General features: G+C 32.3%; 1 protein-coding gene across 1 annotated transcript; it reads right to left on the reverse strand.

Moving 5' to 3' along the window:
• Positions 1-283: 283 nt before the first annotated feature.
• nmd (no mitochondrial derivative) lies at positions 284-19603 on the reverse strand. Its single transcript, XM_067280129.1, has 10 exons — positions 19390-19603; positions 15882-15923; positions 9817-9994; positions 9680-9748; positions 6066-6154; positions 3364-3406; positions 3091-3287; positions 2970-3020; positions 2762-2895; positions 284-1123 (listed from the first exon to the last, which is right to left on the reverse strand). The coding sequence occupies exons 1-10, from the start codon at positions 19558-19560 to the stop codon at positions 991-993; spliced, it is 1107 nt and encodes a 368-aa protein (XP_067136230.1). The 5' UTR covers positions 19561-19603; the 3' UTR covers positions 284-990.
• Positions 19604-19825: the final 222 nt, after the last annotated feature.

Raw genomic sequence — 19825 nt, forward strand, 5'->3', positions numbered from 1 at the left:
TTGAATTTAGGCTGAAAATGCAGGAGAAAAAATAAATTTTGAGATGCAGGTTCAACTGTATCTAGATGCTGACTCAGAATATTGATACTTACAATTCTGAAAATTCCCCAAAAATAATAAAATTATGCATATTTATTTTGTAAAAATAGTAACAGAGTTACAAAACCCTAATTTACACACAAAGTATTTTTATATATCTATATATAACAATATTTTATAACAAAAATAAATTAATTTTTGTAAAATAAACACTGAATTTCAAAAATAAATAGAAATCAAAACATAAAAATTAATATTTTATTAAATTTCTTAGCATGTTGGCATTACTATTACTAATAAACACATTTACTTAATGTGGAAGAAATCAAATTTCACTTTAAGCAGGTCTAACATTTGCTCACATCAGCTGAAACTGCACTCCCTGATTGAACCAATCCTTAATCCTGAAAACATGACTGCAAATAAATCTTTTTGAAGATAAATTTTTGTATTAATAAATTGTCTGTAGTAGTAGTCTATACTAAAAAAAGAAACTGTTACACCTTGCACTCATATACTGTATGTAACATGTAATCCAACAGAGAGTAACAACATTTAAATGCACTCTCTCAATGCATGGTGGATAATAAAATTGTTCCCTTTTCTAATCTTTCCTGTTTTATTTCCAAGTTTGGAATGGAAAAATTTCCATTATCAATAAGTTTGTTAAAATTAATAAATTTAAAAAATTCGTATGTAATTAATTTTGATAAAAACCTCACCATTTTTACAGATGGAAGATTTTTTTCTACAAGACCATGCAACACACGAGTGCATAAATTATTTCTAATTGTCAACTGGCAACAGCCTGCCTTTAGCATCTAAAATTGTTCTCAGATACAAAGTGGCAACACCTGTATAATCTAGAAAACCAAACAGAATCTCACATACACATCATCTTAGTATTAAAAAATCTAATCAATGGTTTTCATTGCAGAAAAGATTTTTAATTTAATCTAGATCTACGGGCAAAGGCTTCATTAACCTAGCAGTAATTTTAGAATCTTTCATTTTGTTTAATGCCTTGGTGAAGTCTTCCATGCAAATGGGACGAAGAGCATCATGATATGCTTCTTCCTCATTACTGAAATAAAATTTTTGCATTAGTTATCAAAAAATATACAATCAAACTGTATAATTATACTTAAATTATTATAGATAGGAACATTAAATTTAAATTTGGTTATGTTTCTCAATACAAAGATAATTTACATATGCAAATTTAACTGACTTAATATCATTGTCTAAATAAAATAATTTTGAATATAAATTTAATAATTATTTAATTTGGTGAAAAATATTTACTAGTTAAGTTATAAAAGCATAAATACCTACAATCTGCATTAATATAAAAATTTGCCTTCATTTGATCTACCACTAAACAAGCATGTTTGTTACCCTATAGCCAAATCCAACAGAAGTGACAATCATAATGGCAAACTTACAATCAGCAAAAAGATATCTGAAAACAGGTGTTTGGTTTTTTTATATAAAGATCAATCATCAATTTTCTGTCAAACTCTGTTTCAAAACATTTAATCCAAAAAGGATCTCAATTGATCTATGTTTAATCATAGATCAATTGAGGTCACATAACAGCACATTCTGGATCACTTAAATTATGTATATATTAAATATACTACTGTTCATTCTTGATACCACTGGAATTTATCTTTTCTGAATAACAGAATTAAAAGTAAATAATATGAGCTAAAATTCTCACAGAATAAAAGAATTGTAAACTACTACAGTTAAGAAAATTCACATGAATGTATTCTATGCCATCTGGATTAAGAGGTGATTAGACTATTAGGTGTAGAGAGAAAAATTCAAAAGTAAACCTGTACTTTGAAAAACAACTTAAATGCAGATGAAGATTCATCTGCATTTAAGTTAACGTTATGTGTGTCAACTGTAATAAAATAAAGCCAAACATCAATCTTGTTTATTTTTCAACACAGGCTCTTACTATAAGAATACATTTGTCCTATCAACATAGTAGTACAGTAATATATAGTAGTACTTTTCTAATCTAAATGAAGTTGCACTTTCACTATAATGCAGTCACTGCCAGCATAATATAGATAAGAGAATTTATAATTAAATTTAAAAAAAAAATCAGTAGTAAGAGATTTAAAATGATGTTAACCCAATTTTTAACTTGGGGCATAAATTTATTTTAATAAAAAGTTGGCTATCCTTTAAGAAAAGTAAAGAAACTATATGCATGTATGATTATTTAGTGATTAGAAACAAACACAAAAAAAAAAAAAAAATACTGTAATGCATACTGCTTGCATAAAAACACATTTTTCATAAGTTCTTTCATGATGAATCTGCATGCAATGCTATACAAGAATGGTGAATTAGAGCCAATGCTTTACTGTTGTTCTCAAAGTACAATTCTTGAATGTACTGTATTAATTTGCTCACTTCATGTTAATGATATAATCAGACACATGCACACATACATACATAAAAATTTACAATAATTCTAATAAAGTGAGAAATACTGTAATAGAGCAGTACATAATGTGAAATGCTATCATAGTTTTACTGTAAAATTCTGTTTGGGTGTTCAGTTCTGAAACTTTCCAATTTTACCTTGTGGTGTGCCAAAAATTTATTCTTCCTATTGCTCATAAGTTTTTGTCTAAGTTAATCATGAAATCTTTTTTTAACATATATCACTTGAAAAAAATTATTATTAAAATAATCTTACCGATCAGTTGGTTCATCTCTCAGATACTCTCGTATTCTATATAATGCAGCTGTTCGGCAAAGTTCCCTGAGATCACTTCCAGAATAGCCTTCGGTCAATTTACCAAGATATTCTGTATTTACATCATCTGATATCTAAATTTAAATTTTAAATATTAATATGAGAATAGACTACAATAATTTCCTTAACCAGTAAAAAAAAAATTTACCACTTCATTTTCCAATATCAAATGCAAAATTTCTCTTCTTTGAAGCATATTCTATATAAAATTATAAACCAAAACTTTATTTCAGAAATTCATATTCAACAATGAAACTGAAATAACGCACAGGTAAACCGATATGGAACATGGCAGGCATGCGACGGAGAATTGCTCTGTCTACGTCCTCAGGCCGATTGGTTGCTCCCATTATCACAACTTGACAGTGGGGAGTAGTTATGAGTCCGTCCCAAAGACTCATGAATTGTGCTTTCATCATTGCGGTGGCTTCGTGATCATTGCGATCGCGAGATCTTAAAAAGGAATCTAGGGTTTAAACATATAACAGTTAATTTGAATTATAATTTCATATGATTACAATTTATTGTAACAAACAACATACCTATTTCATCAATGAATATGATACATGGTTGTATTTTTACAGCCTAAAAAGAAAATATTTGTCATCCAATTAAAATATATTTAATTTTTAATTACATCAAGTCCAAAAAGGTTATTAAAAAAAACAGAAAATTACATTGATCATTTCAAAAAATTTCCAGATGTTATAGAGCATGTATTTTTAAATTTATTGAAAAATTATTATATAATAAACATAATTCACTCTTGTTAATCCAGACTAATTTTGTTCATTTTTTCTAAATGTTTTCCAATCAACAGCAAAAAGAAATCAGTTTATTAAAAAAAATTCGTGAAAATTTATATATTGGATGATCAGTTAATGAACAGTTTGAACTGCAAACAAATTGGACAACAAACACTTTCGCAAAAGATTTTTATGTTTGGACAACAAAAACATGTTCAGTGGGTGTTTATGAGATAATAAACACCCACGACAAACACGAGGAAGCAACACAACAAGTTCAGATAATAAACACAGCAAGTTCAGACAACACAGCAAGTTCAGATAATAAACACCCACTGAACAGCAACGTTGTGTTGCTTCCTCGTGTTTGTCGTGGAACGTTTAAGATTTGTAAAACTATATTTTACTGGCACGTATGAATGGTTTATGGAACAAGACTGTCACAGTTGTATGCATAACTTTTTTTACACTAGTTGATTTCTGTTCTCTGAATTTTTGTAAGTGCTTTTCTGTACTTTTTATTTAAGAAAACTAATAATATTATGGGGCCTAAAAAGAGTGGAATGTGAAGAACTGTGTTCACTATAGAAACTAAGCAAGAGATAGTAGCCAAGGTAGAGAGTGGGCAAATGTCTGATGTTGCTAAGTAGCATGGCTTCAATAGGTCTACAGTAAGCATACTATTAGTTAAGAAAGATATAATCAAAAAGACTCAAGCAGATAATGGAGTAACGAAAATCACATCTGGAACACAATGATGTACCATCCACGAAAAACTGGAGAGATTATTTGTGTGTCAAACTAAAAGCAAACGTGATAAGAAATTATATAATTTTTTATTTATTTTTGGGATCTCCAGAACAAATTAATCTAATTCCCATAAAATGAACAATTCAGGTAGCAAACATTGTCTTCGTATGGATTATGTTCATTAACTGATCACCCACTGTACTACATATATATATATATATATTACATATATACACACCACACACTACCACACTACACAACACACACACACACCACACAACAAATGCATATTTAAAAATATTTTATCCTGTATTTTTCTCTAGTCACTTTTGATTTTATGTTTTTTACACCATGTAACCTTACTAATCCAAAAATCCTGGACAATAATCAGTTTAGATTAGCAAGTGCACTACATTACACTTAATATTCAAAAATGATTTTTCTTCATACTTCTCAATTAGTTTTTTTTGTCATGTTATTTTATTTTAAATGTTCTTAGAACATTTAAAATAAAACAAGGAATTCATGTAAAACTAGAAAATAGAGATTCTTAAAATGAAGAACCCAAAGAATTTCTCTACAGATTTCCTTAGTAAAAGTTTGGTAATGATAATTGAAATCATTGATCAAATTGTAGTGAATGATCCAGATTTTGAAAGGAGTGCAAAAGCAAAATGAGGAATTTTGGATGCAACATTTGCTTAAGGAAAAACAAAAGTGACAAATGAAACCACATGACTTTATTGCAAAAAACAAGAATTTCAGAAAAGTCAGGACCTTTGTCACAAAAAATGAACTTTACATTTCTGTTTGCATATGTTTGTGTTATTTAACATGTAGTACGATGCAAATTAATATAAAAATGACTTAAAAAATTACAGTAAAATCTATTTATTTTTGGTTGCGTGTTCTCCTTTCCCTATTTACGCTATGTTAAAATGACCTTGTTTAACGCATTTTTTTGTTTAGTGCTTTGTCATCTAGGAATGCATCCCCGCATTAAGTGGGGTCTTACTTTATATTCATTCTTAAATGATGAAACACATCTCTATTTATCCCACAACAAATGGATTTATTTTGTGCCAATTTTATCTAAGCCACTTCCTCAAAGAATTCATCACCAGTATAAAACGACAGCAGTCTTTAATTAAAATTATTTGAATCTGTTTATCACTCATAAATAGAATTTTACAAGAAGTTCATATACTTGAAGAAATATTTTTATGAATGACTATAAATTTAAATTTAGATCTCCAGAACTAATTTGTGAATTGTCATCAATCATTTATATACCAATATATCTAGTGTTTTAGCAGTATTATAAATGCTTAAAATGATGTTGACACATCTATAATGTCAAATGCTATTTATTATATTTCTTTTGTACAATTTTATAATTAAAAAAATTCTGTGAAAATTTTAGAAGTCTTGCCTTCTTTATCTATATCTTAAAAAGTATAACATATAGTTAAAAGTGAAAAGAGACAAATAGCATGATATTAATTCAATATAATATATAGTTTCATTCAGCTTACAACTATATTATGAGAGGAAAAAGCTGAAATACATAAGTTTTAAAAAGTTTGTAGCTTTGTTTAAAACACTTCTCACTATTTATGAATTTATAATTTAATTTAAAAATTATTGTTTATTTGGCAATACAAATTGATTGATTGCAATTTGAAAAACAATAGAATAATATTCATACCTTTCCCATTTTCAAATAGTTATTATATTAGTTTACTTACTAAAGTGAATACTGAAGCAGCTAATTTCTGAGATTCACCATACCATTTATCAGTAAGTGCAGATACTTCTAAATTGATAAATCGAGCACCTGTGAAAAGTATAGAAATTATAAATTTTAAATTAAATATAAAAAATAAACAATTCATCATTACAAGCTCTAACATTTTCAATTATAAAAACTTGAATTAACAAAATATAGGATAACTCAAAAGTCGGTTAATTGAGAAATATTGTGATTACTTCATTGAAAGCAACTGAATCACAAACAACAGTATGCGTAAGTTCTCAAACTTTCAACTGTTCTTTTGAGCCATCTTATATATTCTATACTGACTTGTACAATTTTCCACAAAAAAGAAATAAAATAGTATTATCATAATAAACAAAGAAAAGTGATTCATGCTTAAAATATATTGTAAATTAATTTTAAAAATCAGCAGAATATATATGATTGTTATTCTTAATCAAGGAATTACAGTATATAATCTCAAATATGAACCTTAAAGTACTTGGAAGATCTGAACTACAGTATGCTTGATGTTAAGATCCAGTAAAACATATATTTGAAAAAATTTACTTTATTGCAGAGTTTAAAAACTTTTAACAACAGTAAATTTTGACATAAATTGATCAGTTTTATGCGTAAATGACAAAAATATCATCTAATTTTTAAGGAAATTCAAGAAAATGTTTCAACATATGCACTATCATCATTAGTTATTGGCAAATATAAAACTATAGTAAATTAATTATATTAATTGTAAAATCTTATAGAGTATCAATTTGAAAAAAAATTTTCCTTTAAAACAAAGTTGAATTTTATTACTTTTATTCAATAATATAGGGCAGGGATATTGAACTTCAGAATCACATGTCTAAAGTGACATGTTGAAAGAATTCATTTGGCATGCAACATACATTTATTTCTTATTGTATACTTTCAATTTACCTTAATTTCACATTTAATACCGATTTCATATTCACTTGAGTTTAAAATCATCCTATTCACAATCTGTTTTTTTAACTTTGCTATAATTAACTTATAGTGACTTCTTTTCCTTAAATAGTTTTTGAATTGTAAAGTATTAATACAAATTTTTTTTAAGGATGCCTACTTTGGTGCACAAATTCAAAAGATTTGCCATCCTAACAAAGAATCTAATTACTTATTATAATTCATACTCAAAATAATTTTAATTTTTATAAACATATATTACTTACCATATTTACTACAAGACAGATGTCAAACAACATTCAAATAAACAAAATAGAAATTAATTATAAGAAACACTAAAATAAAACTATCTTCACAGTTTGCCCTTTTTTATATCTTGAGAACATAAAAATTAATTTTGAAATAAGACTTATCTTGAGATTCATTTCCCTTAATATGCTAAACATCTTAAAATCTCTGATGTAAGACTAGTGAATTGTTAGAGGTGTAAAAAAGGATAAAATGTAAAGACACTTAATTTTAGTGTTTCTTCTAACTTTTGTGAATTTTTTAAAAATATACTAATCCTGGTACAGTGGAACCTCGCTTAACGAGCATAATTCATTCCAGAACCTTACTCGTAATGCAAAACAATTTTTTTCATAGAAATTAATGTAAAATATGATAATGCGTCCCATGCCGAAAAGAATACTCAAATACCGTATTTACTTGCGTATAAGACGAGGTTTTTATTCATCTTTCACTGCTTCAAAAACCTAGGCGCGTGAGCGAAGGATCCTTTGTGTTTTTGCAATAATTTTTGTGAACCATGCATAGTTCATGCTGCCATTATAGCAGAGTGCTATCCAGGTCAAGGTGAATGTCGCTTTTAAAGAGATGATTCGAAAATAGTTGGTCGCTTAGTAATGATTATAAATGTAGTTATTTCATATTTGTTAAATTGGTATTTTTAATGAATATTTGTACATTCTGAATCATTAAAAATAAACTTTTTCCTGTCACGTGCATTATAATCTTTTGGTTTTGCTACGTGGGTATCAGGTGCGAGAAAAAGCATTCTTCAAAAGCTGATAGCAGTCATTCAGGAAACACTGCATTTTAAATTCACTCAACGGATCAGAGGATGATGCATTGTGGAGTAAGAGTGAAAAAGAGGAGAATTGTAACGAAGCTTCGGAGGGTGAGTCCAAGTAGACAAAATGTGATAGCATCAAAAAAACATGGTTGTTTGCCTTAATATGTGCATTTGATAATAATTATTTTTGATTAAACAAAATAAAATTAGAATTGTATTAATAAATCTAATTTTCTTTATTTTAATCTTTAAAGTCACACATCATCCTATATGCAAGATTGTCTTATACGTGAGTAAATACGGTATTTTACATATTACGTTTATTCAAAGAAAATTATACAATATACATTGTTAAGGCGTGTGAATCATCATCATCTTTTCTTCTAGCATGGAATGAACCAACCTGGAATGCAAATTCAATTTGCAGAAAAAAAAAAAAAAACAAAAACAAAAAAAAAAAAACAGATAATAGCATGATGGAGAATGCACACAACTTGGGACTTCCCCTCTTCTTGTCACTCAAAACTTCGCTTATTAAGCAAGTCATTTTAAAAAAAAATTTGATTTGCTCATTACGTGAGGTACTCGTTAAGCGAGGTTCCACTGCATTTTTTATTAAAAACATTCAAATAAATTTGTCCAGCTGTTGTTAAAAAAGAGGCATTTTTATTGATTGCATATAGAAAGTTACAAGTTCAGTCAATTTATTGGAAAAAATTGCAATAAATTTATAATAACTGATAATTTATTTCTGACAAAAATATATTACCATTGCTGGAAAAATCAATGCAATTCTTTAAAGACCTTACTTTGTATACAACTTTTTACAAAAATAATAATTAAAAAATGATTTCAGTTATAAAATTCTAATTTTCAGGTAGCAAACTATTTCAATTTTTCATGAAGGAATGTTTTCATCCTGCTTTAGGACAGCTTCAGCTTCTTTGAAATTGATTGAAATAGTTGGTTGCCTGAGTAAGCATTTTATACCTGAAATAATAATATGGAAGTAATATTTGATTAATTAAAATGTTTTGAAAAAATTCTTATAGTATGTAGAAGATATAAAAAACCAAACTTTCTTCACTCAAAATGATATATATATATATATATATACCATCTTGTTATCAAATTGAGCTGCAATTTGAAAAAATTGTAGACCTACAAATTCCCACTGTCTTCTGACAGTCTTTCCTTAATCTTGAGAACAGAGTTAGATATATGAAAGACAAAACCAGATATGGAAACCTTAGGGTCAGGAGGTCCCAATTAACTATATACAAACTTCTGATTCAAACCAAGTCACATTATTTCAATTCAAAAATTTTCTCCTGTTAGATGGCCAACAGAATTCTATAGTTAACAGAAAAGTATGATGTACAGAGGCAAGCCACTACCAATTTGATGTGAAGAGCATATATTTTAAATTAAATTAATTAAAAATTGCAGCCCAGCATTGTGATGATGTCACAATAAATAATTGCCCATATATAAGTAGATTAGTTGTTTCCTTAAAAAGTAAAGTGGATTTGATTAAGAGTTTAAGTTTAGTATATAGAACTTCAAAAGTAATTACAACTTACCAGCTTCTCTGGCTGTAGCTTTTGCTATTAAAGTTTTACCACAACCGGGAGGACCATGAAGTAACACACCTTAGAAATAATACATAATTATTAAGCATTATGATAATTACTTTACAAATGAAAAACTTATTTGAAACCTTTTGGAGGTTGTATTAATTTTGACCCAACAAACAATTCTCTCTTCTGAATGGGTAAAATAACTGTTTCCTTAATTTCTTGAATGATGGTATCTAAACCAGCAATGTCATCCCATGAGATATCTATGTCCATCGGATCAACTAACTGTGCTGCTATGGACAGTTCATATTCTGATAGCTACAAACAAGCAGATATGAAAATGAAGTAATACTTATTAAAAACAATAAAATATTGTATATAGTTCTTTTAATAATTAGTTAATCAGGTCTTGTTCAAATTATTTCTTAAATGTTTTAAATTATTGTACACCCTTTGTCAGAAAAGTTACAGGACAAATCTTGTAAAAAATAGAAAATTGCAATTACCAAGTAATGATCCTAGCTCCTGGCAAAGTAGTCCCCTCAGTTATCTATATACAAATTCCAACGTTTCTGGAGGTCTTGGAAGCAAGCAGAGAAAGCTTCAAATGTGATGCTTGTTAGCTCATTTGTTACAGTCTGTTGGATGTCTGCGATATCTTGATGAATCGTCAGTTGCTTTTTCACTCACAGAAAGAAGAAAAATTGCACTTTTCTGACAAAGGGTTGCAACTGAAAGGAATGTTTCGTCAAGATATCGCAGACATCCAACAGACTGTAACAAATGAGCTAACAAGCATCACATTTGAAGCTTTCTCTGCTTGCTTCCAAGACCTCCAGAAGCATTGGAATTGTGTATAGATAACTGAGGGGACTACTTTGCCAGGAGCTAGGATCATTACTTGGTAATTGCAATTTTCTATTTTTTTTTTTATGAGCTTTTGTCCTGGAACTTTTCTGACAAAGGGTGTGTGTAAGTGAAAAAAAAAAAAACCACATACATTCACTTTTGTCTTTATTAACAAAGTACATAATTTTGAACTTTGTAAAATGTAAAAATACATTTAAACATTTTGGAAGTTTTAAACAAAACAAATTTTAGAATTTCTTTTAAATTATTATTTATACACACATATATATAAAAAAAAATTGCAGATAATTTAAGTACTTTCTTGCATAATTTTGGCTTCAGATATTTTTAAAATGACAAAATAATGATAAAAACTAAAGCAAAAACAAAATTTAGAAGTTAATCAAATTGCACATTTTGCCGATAGTATAAAAACTGTTCATTTTGACTAACAAAACTAGTTTCTAACCTTAGTACAAAAGTAAACATTATTGTAAGGTATGGAATCGCCAAGACGCGCGATTCCCACCTGTTTGTTATAACGAACTGTCATAACGGAAAAGTCGTTAGGATCGGCCGTTGGAAACGACCGTTAGGAACTTCCGTGGGAAGAACCGTTAAGTTTCGAATCGTCAACCATCGGACGATTGGCCGGCGGGAAGTGACCGTTGGCGGCCGTTGCGGGAACATTCAAATTTGATTGGAGCAGGGTTCGAACGCCGTCGACTATTTAAGCTCGGATCGAGCTCGTATCGGGAGTTCGGATCGGGGTGTGATCGTATCGGAGGTGATCGGATCGGATCGGATCAAGGGAGATCGTCGTTATCGAGGTGCTAACTAACTCTCTCGTGGGAAGTTACGTGTTGGTGTATGAACTTGTTCCTGACTCGGAGGTTTTGTTAATTACAAGTCTGTTTGTTCGTAAGGAGTTCTTTCGACGAATTTGTACGGGAATAGTCGGTTGTTGTTGGAATTAGTGGTTGTGCATATTTAATTGTAACTCTAAAGTGGATTATTTTGTACATTACTGTAAATATAAAATTTGTGTTTTCGTCAAACCGACTGAGTGGTTATTTTGAACATTACTGGCGCAGTCTCGACAGGATATTTTGGATACTTTGGATTACGTTGGATTATCCTGGATTATACTCCAAAGAATCGGAAGAACTGAGCTACGACAGAGAAGCAGACGTACATACAGAGCATCACCAGCAATTAGACCCAGGTAAATTATTTGTTTCTCGCTAGCACACAGAGATGCCTAGACGCGCGAAACCGCGGCAGCTAGATGCTAGGGACTGGGAGGATGACGAGCAGGGAACGGCGCGTAGGACAGACAGGTCGAGTCGTGAACTCGAAGCACGTAAGTTACGGGCCGAGATCGCGAAAATCAAGGCGGCGAGCAAGGAGAGGATCGCGAAATTCAGGGCCAAAGCAGAGGCAGCAGTGACGAGAAGAGCGGAAATCGAGGCAGAGGTGAGAAGGGAAGAGATAGAGTTAGAACAACTTAAGTTACGGCTGGGGATCACCGGAAAATTAGACGATACGAAGCGGCAGGAACAGCAAACACGATCCGAAGGACTTAAAGTCGAGGGGAACCGCGACTTCGGGGATGGAACAAGCTCGTCGGGAAACAGGCCGCGGGTAGAATGGGATAGGCCAAGGGAAACTGACCGGCAGAAAAGAGGGTGTCCTGATAGGCGGGTAGACGACGAGGCCGAACGCATGCGACCCAAGGCAGCGGACCGCGTGGTGGTGGAGGTGAGAGCGTCCAAACTCTCTTGCCCACCGGGGAGCGGGGAAGCAAAGGATCGGGTCAAGGCAATGCGGGGAGAAGGGAGGCCCACGTACGTAGCCGGATCGAGGACGGGAACCGCTGGGGTCAGGGTGGCCAAAGTCCCCATGCTAAGAGTAGAAAGTAGGCTCAGCTCACAGGTAGACCGGGACATTAGGGAGCCTAGTGGAGTCGCGGCAAGACGAGAGGAGGCAGTGCATAATATCCAACCCGAAGTCGGGAGGTCGCTGAAGGAAGCTGAGACAGTAAGCGGCAGAAATGGTCCCCCAGTTAAGAACGTTTCGGGAACGGAAGCGTCGGGGTTAAGGGAGTCATGGGTCCCTAAAGCGGTGACGGGAACGAAGGAGAAAAGCCAACTCGTTGGAGCCTTCGGTCACCAGGTAGAGGCAGGCGTAGCGTCAGTGCCGCTTGGATTGTGGGAGGAAGGACGCGAAGAAACGCCAGGATCGGCACGGGTGACGTGTGCGATCACCAACAAGTTAGGGAAAGCGACAGACGCCCTCTTAACGGAAAGGGACTCCCGAGCGCTGGTAGAAGCGAGAGAGAAAGCGGATTCCGAGGCAAGAAAAAGGGAATTAGCTGAGGAGCAGAGTATTTTAAGTGCGGTAGCGGGGATGTTCGTGGAAGCGAGCGAGGGGGTTAAACGAGAGCCGCCCGACGACAAAAACCGGGGGATGGTCATAGGACCGCTGGACCAGACACAAGGGCGGCAGCGCACGGCCCAGTGTGAGCGGAGGGCGCAGTCTGAGCAAAATAAAGCAGGGGACGTGACTCCTATTGCGAGGAGATATTCCGGTAGCGAATCGGATAGCCGAAGCGAACGACCCGCCGCGAACAGGAAACTGGAGGGCGAGGACGCTGATGAAGGGAGGCCGGGAGTCAGAGCAGTAAAGAATGGGGTAGCTGGGACGCCTCAGGGTCAAAATTGTGGCGTCGGGGAAATAATCGACTTGGGAGATATCGGCCGGGAACGCGCGACTCAGTTGGCGCAACACGCCGATGACCAAAGACGAGCGATCGGGGAAACTAGCGAACCGCTGCTAGGGTTACCGAATGCGACACGGGATAAGCCCCTGGATGCTACGAAGGAGTGTCATTCCGTGGACGACTTGGCCGGATTGATTGGGCAACAGGCGAACGTGATCTTGGCGACCGTCACTCGGGTTCAAAGAAAACACAGAGGTGAAGAGACCCGGAGGTCTCGGGCCACGGCGGGCGCGGCCAGTGGCCAATCGGAACTACCCACACACGTGCTAAGTCCGGAGGGAGGCATATCGCCGGTCCGGAAAACGACGGACAACGGGCACAACCGAGCTCGCGGTAAGAAACCCAAATTCCGTGAGAAGGGCCGAGCGACATCTGGTGACCAACAAAACCGGATGACGCGCCGAAGGCGACGGGGACGACCTCCTCGTAGGGGGACCCGCGCGGATAGGTCTCGGGGATCCAAGGGGTCCTACACTATCGCGAGGCATCTCTGTGCGCGGGTGATAGCGAGTTTGCCCGGTTGTACCGGAGGTAAGGGTCAGTCCGCACGAACGGACATTTGTAAAATTGCTGAGTGTTGTTGGATCAAACAGGCTTGGGCTAAGCTCAGTTTGATCCTTGGCCGCGGAGGTGTAAGGTATGGAATCGCCAAGACGCGCGATTCCCACCTGTTTGTTATAACGAACTGTCATAACGGAAAAGTCGTTAGGATCGGCCGTTGGAAACGACCGTTAGGAACTTCCGTGGGAAGAACCGTTAAGTTTCGAATCGTCAACCATCGGACGATTGGCCGGCGGGAAGTGACCGTTGGCGGCCGTTGCGGGAACATTCAAATTTGATTGGAGCAGGGTTCGAACGCCGTCGACTATTTAAGCTCGGATCGAGCTCGTATCGGGAGTTCGGATCGGGTGTGATCGTATCGGAGGTGATCGGATCGGATCGGATCAAGGGAGATCGTCGTTATCGAGGTGCTAACTAACTCTCTCGTGGGAAGTTACGTGTTTGTGTATGAACTTGTTCCTGACTCGGAGGTTTTGTTAATTACAAGTCTGTTTGTTCGTAAGGAGTTCTTTCGACGAATTTGTACGGGAATAGTCGGTTGTTGTTGGAATTAGTGTTGTGCATATTTAATTGTAACTCTAAAGTGGATTATTTTGTACATTACTGTAAATATAAAATTTGTGTTTTCGTCAAACCGACTGAGTGGTTATTTTGAACATTACTATTATTATTAAAACTCTTATTTCAACAAAGTTACAGATTTAGAAAGCAGTGTGTTACTTCTGACTTATATTGTGATATGTTTGGAAATATTACTTTACAGATCAATACGCATTTATTAACTTGTATTGCAATATTGTAGTTAGTGCTGTTTATTCTACAATAATTCCAAAATAAATTATTTAATATTTTCTTTTGTAATAATTAATGTAAAAATATTTAAATTATCTGCCATACTATATAATATAAGTCAAAAAATAATTATTTTATGACATGAGACCATAAATAAATTTTTCCATGGAAGTGATCCACCACAGAATTTCAACGGATTTAATTTAAATTACTTATACTATAAATTAGTATATTCATATCAAACTATATTCATAAAAACAAATAATAGAATTAAAGCAATATCATTGCTTTTATTCTATTATCTGTTTATAAATATTCTTGTTAAAATACTTCATATATTTTTCATAGTAGAAAATTTCTACATCAAATACAAAAATCAAAATCATCATGAGTCATTTTGTGGCATCATTGCTTTTCCCTTCTTTTGCTAATCCTATAATGATTTGGATTTAAGACCAACCAGAGCCACAAAATTTCAGATGAAGTTGGACAAAACACTTTGTAATTCCATGTCTGAAGTGAAATATGTCGTCCAGGTTTTTGCTGAATGACTTTGGTATAATTTTAGTTTATGAATAACGTGTTTATACTTAAACATTCTGTTAACACAAATACTGTGTATGATTTGCATTAATTTAGTATCTACTGACAATTAAAATAACCGAGAGAAGTACTTTATAATGATGAATGAAAACAGTAAACTATTGTTTATTAATGCTTCAACTTTTTAGTGTCAAGCAAAATGAATGAATTAAAAAACAAAAAACAGAAAATTGTTTAATATCACATATATAACGATGTCTGTAAGGCTTCTTGGATCTAATAAACTACCATACAGATCTTCATAGTTTTTTATACTCCTATAAAGCACATGAGTTAGAATTCTGACAACCCTTACTTTTTATTAATTCTTCCTCAAAACAATTTTTTCTCTTTTGGCAATTTATTTTGTCTCCATAATTCCCTATCCCTGATTGCAATAAATTTCCCAAATAATGGCTTATTTTTTCATTAAATCTTGTTTTATATATATGCAGATTATTCACATGAACATAACTAGCATATTAAAATGTTGGGCTCTGACTGGTCTCACTGCCTCCCAGAAGGTTAGACCACCTAGAATGAGCAGCACTAATGTGAAGTTTAATAATTCTAAATCCTTTTTATTTAATTAAAATTAAAAATTTTTGAATCAAAAAACAAATATATTTATGTACTTACTTTTACATTCTGCACTCCTATTTTACTTAAAATACTTTCAGCCTATAAAAATTAATAAGTAATATGAATAAGAAATAAAAATAAAATTTAAAAAGTTTTTAGAAAATTTTTGAATGTGTTAATCTTTATCCTTGAGAAGTAATACAAATAGTTCATATTTCCAGAGAGAACTAGGAGAGAATTTTCTTACAAATGAATCATTTTCAAGGTTGGAGTAAATCTGATTCTCTATAGTTAACACAATTTTTCTGACTTCTTCCAAAAATCTAAACTAATTCTGCTGTTTTGTAATTGTAATTTGGTCTCAAGTTCTAAAATTTGGGTTTTGTTCCATATAATTTCTATCAAGAGCTTTTAGGACTATATAGCTGTACAGTGGCGTGTGGTTCGTGGAAGCTGTGGAAGTGCCGCTTTCGTTCTATTTTCTAAAATGTAAATAGATATTGTGCGATTATTTTCACATTTTAACATACTTTGAATTACTTAAGATTAATATTTTATTATAACCGCATTATGTATTTTATTACAGATTTCTATACACGTGAAAAACAATGATAAGATTGCTATTATATATTCAGATATAAATTCGTATATGCATATTCCCAACGAAAGCATTGTATTGTCGAATACGGGACAGCTTCCATGGCAAAAATATTTGAATCATGTAAAGTAGCCAGATTACAGACATTCATGCATGTGGTTTACAGAGCACCAACCTCTGGCAGTTTTGCTTGTGGATGCCACACACCAAAATATTGTATTATACTTCCTACGACTCCATCTATTAGCCATTCATAAAGAGCTATTTGACTAAATGGATCGTTTTAAGATTTAAAAAGTAAAGAATATTTTATTATTTTTATGTACATTTCTTTACAAAGCAATATATAATTTTAATTTCCTTTTAATTATAATTATATTGACAGATTTTCAGACAAAATCTTTAGAATTTTTATCACTTTCAGATGTTAATAGTTTTAAATATTATGAAAAACAAATTTCCAAGTTTTAATTCTTTAAGTAAATTTTATGGAGAATTTTTTGATTTATATTTGTATTTGTGTCCAGATTATATTGGCAAGTCACTCTTAGACATAAAAAATATTATAATTAATGACAATCTGAACAAAGATGTACTAAAAGAATTATACGATTTAATATCATTAATTTATATGGTACCATCTACGAGTGCATCTGTTGAGTGCAGTTTTTCAACCATGAAGCGAATCCCTACATTTACAAGGTACACTCAGTCAGAGAAAAAATTGTCATTACTAGCGTTGCTTTCAATAGAAAAAGAGCTTTTAAATACTTTGATGAATTCAACGACAAGCAATTTTTATGATAAAGTAATTAATGACTTTGCGAAAAAAATTGCCGAATAGTTAGTTTATACAAAATAATAAAAACAAGTTCTTATATCTTTGTTTCATATCAATTATCAATTTTAGAATTAAAATAAATAAAGTATTTATTTTTGTCATTTCCAGTATTTGTTTAAAATTTTTATGGAAATACAGCTCCCTATCATCAAATGTCACCACATGCCACTGTAGTAGTACTATTTCTGCCTGCTGTAATGATTCCTAATGCTCTTTAATTCTCTGACCAATGCTTCTTTGTGTAACAAGGAAATGGAATACATAAGGTATTTATTTCCTCTTCAATACTCTCTTCATTGGGTTTGAGTATTCTGTGTTGTTTCTTAACATTATATGTAAACGACTTGCTTTCTTCATAGAAAATGAGTGGGGAGATAGTGTAAAATGAGATTTTCAGGATTCAGTTTATTACTCTCTTGTTTAATTCTTTTAGCATAAGTGTATACAAACAAAAATTTTATTGATCAGGATTCAATTAGACCAAGAAGTTTATAACAAAGATAATTTAAAAAAAAAAAAATTATAGCTTATGAATTTTAAACATTTAGTAATCAAGATACGACAGTGTTAAGTAGTCATTACAGATTAGTTTCAGAGACAATACTTAATATTAAATAATTATTTTATCAATACTCATAATTAAATACTTATTGCTTATAATAATTTTTACATTTCAACATGAATTATCATCATAACTGATATCCATAATACCAGAGGTTGGTAACCTATGGCACGTGGGACAATTTTCAGCGGCACTCTGATCGAATAGAAATGTAGCAAAAACTATATTTTAATTATTAATTACACATTTAAATGGACGTCATAGTTCAGCGAAACCATGATATATTAAAAATGAATCTCTTGTTTGTATATTTCTATTACAGTGCACATGTTTACGCCCCATGTCTCCATTTGTGTTATGCAAGTGCTTTACACGTAAGAACATAATTTGATTAACAACTTAACTTCAAAAAGTTCAACAAAACAACAAACTTCAAACTTAACTTCAACTTATACATTTTTGAAATCAGTTATAACTAGACTAATTTTAATAACATATATAATAAACTTGGTAGAATCGTGTCGGCACTCCAGAATAACACTATAACTGACATTCGGCACAACACCGCCGAAAGACTGCCAACCCCTTCATTATACTTTGCTCATAGTTACTAGTGTTTGCTATTTTGGTATTTATATGCTTTTCATTTAATAAAAAAAAATCATATATACTTTTTTCATTCATTTTATTCTGTTAAACACAACTAAACTGTCAAGAAAAAGCCATTTAATTTACATAATTCTACCAGTTTAAAGTATCAATTGTACTTAAAGTTGCATTTGACATTTAAATATAATATAAATATTTAAGTTAAATGTCAAATGTAAGTTTGTTGGTTGTTTGATTTTAAGCCAAGATGGTGTAATTTGTTTGAGTCAACTAAAAATCTGTATTATGTATATATATTAGTGTTGCCACCTTTTCAAAATTGCTGTCCCGGACAGCTGGTCAGATTTGCTCAAACAGAAGCCCGACGCATGCATAATGTTATTTTACCATACGAAGAATAACGTGCACACCGTTCTAAAACCAGAACGGACTTGTGTAAAAGCAACTTAAATTAAGAAGTGAAATAACTTAGCTTTAAAGAGCTGAGAAGCAAGAAAAAAAAGTCAACAAGTTGCTACGAAATTCCAGACAAAATTAATTATTAACCTGGACAGGTGGCAACACTCTAATATATATATATATATACTGTATATATAAATGGAATGATAAATGGAGTGTATCACTTCCTTGTTTTAGCTCCATTTTTAATTTGCTCAATTTTGTAGATCCATATTACTTTATTAGATTTAAGCAAGGTAAGATCAACACACACTTTAACCATCAACACTATTTAAATCCAATTGAAATCATTAAAGAAAGCTTGAACATAAAAAATAAATAAATAAATAAGATGGTAACGATGGCGAATTCAATCGATTAATAGAAAGGGCAAAGGTAACGAGGTCAAATATAGAAATCTAGTTAATTTTTATTAAAATTATGCTTAATTAAGGTGAATAATAAGTTAAAACATGAGATGAATAAGAATATAAACGTGTTAGAAAACGAAACTTACCCTTTTCTTCGACTCTAATTTCTGTTTTCTTGTGGGGTCGAGGGCATTTACTATCCATTTGATACCGAAATACGTTAGAGCACCGAATAACGTAACTCGAAATACTAAACCAATTATTTCATTTCTGGATGGTTGAGAAGGATGTTTCATCAGCATTTTCAAATTGTTCATTATAATGGAACTCTCTCAGACACGTGACGATTCACAAGGGCTCCATCTGGTTATTAAAAATCGATGGCGACGGCCTTATCGATTTTTATATTTTATATTTAAAAATTCTTAAAATGTGTTGATTAATCGTAATTACAATAAAATAATTTAAAATATTTATTATAAAATTTACATGCTTTAAAAATTTTTTAAAAAAAATGTTTATGAATAAAAAACAAAAAACAAAAGTCGTTTAAATTCGTTCGGGAAATAAAAATATTATAAA

Source organism: Centruroides vittatus, unplaced genomic scaffold (genome assembly GCF_030686945.1).
Source record: "Centruroides vittatus isolate TY-2023 unplaced genomic scaffold, ASM3068694v2 contig_882, whole genome shotgun sequence".
In the NCBI taxonomy this organism is placed as follows: Eukaryota; Metazoa; Arthropoda; class Arachnida; order Scorpiones; family Buthidae; genus Centruroides; species Centruroides vittatus.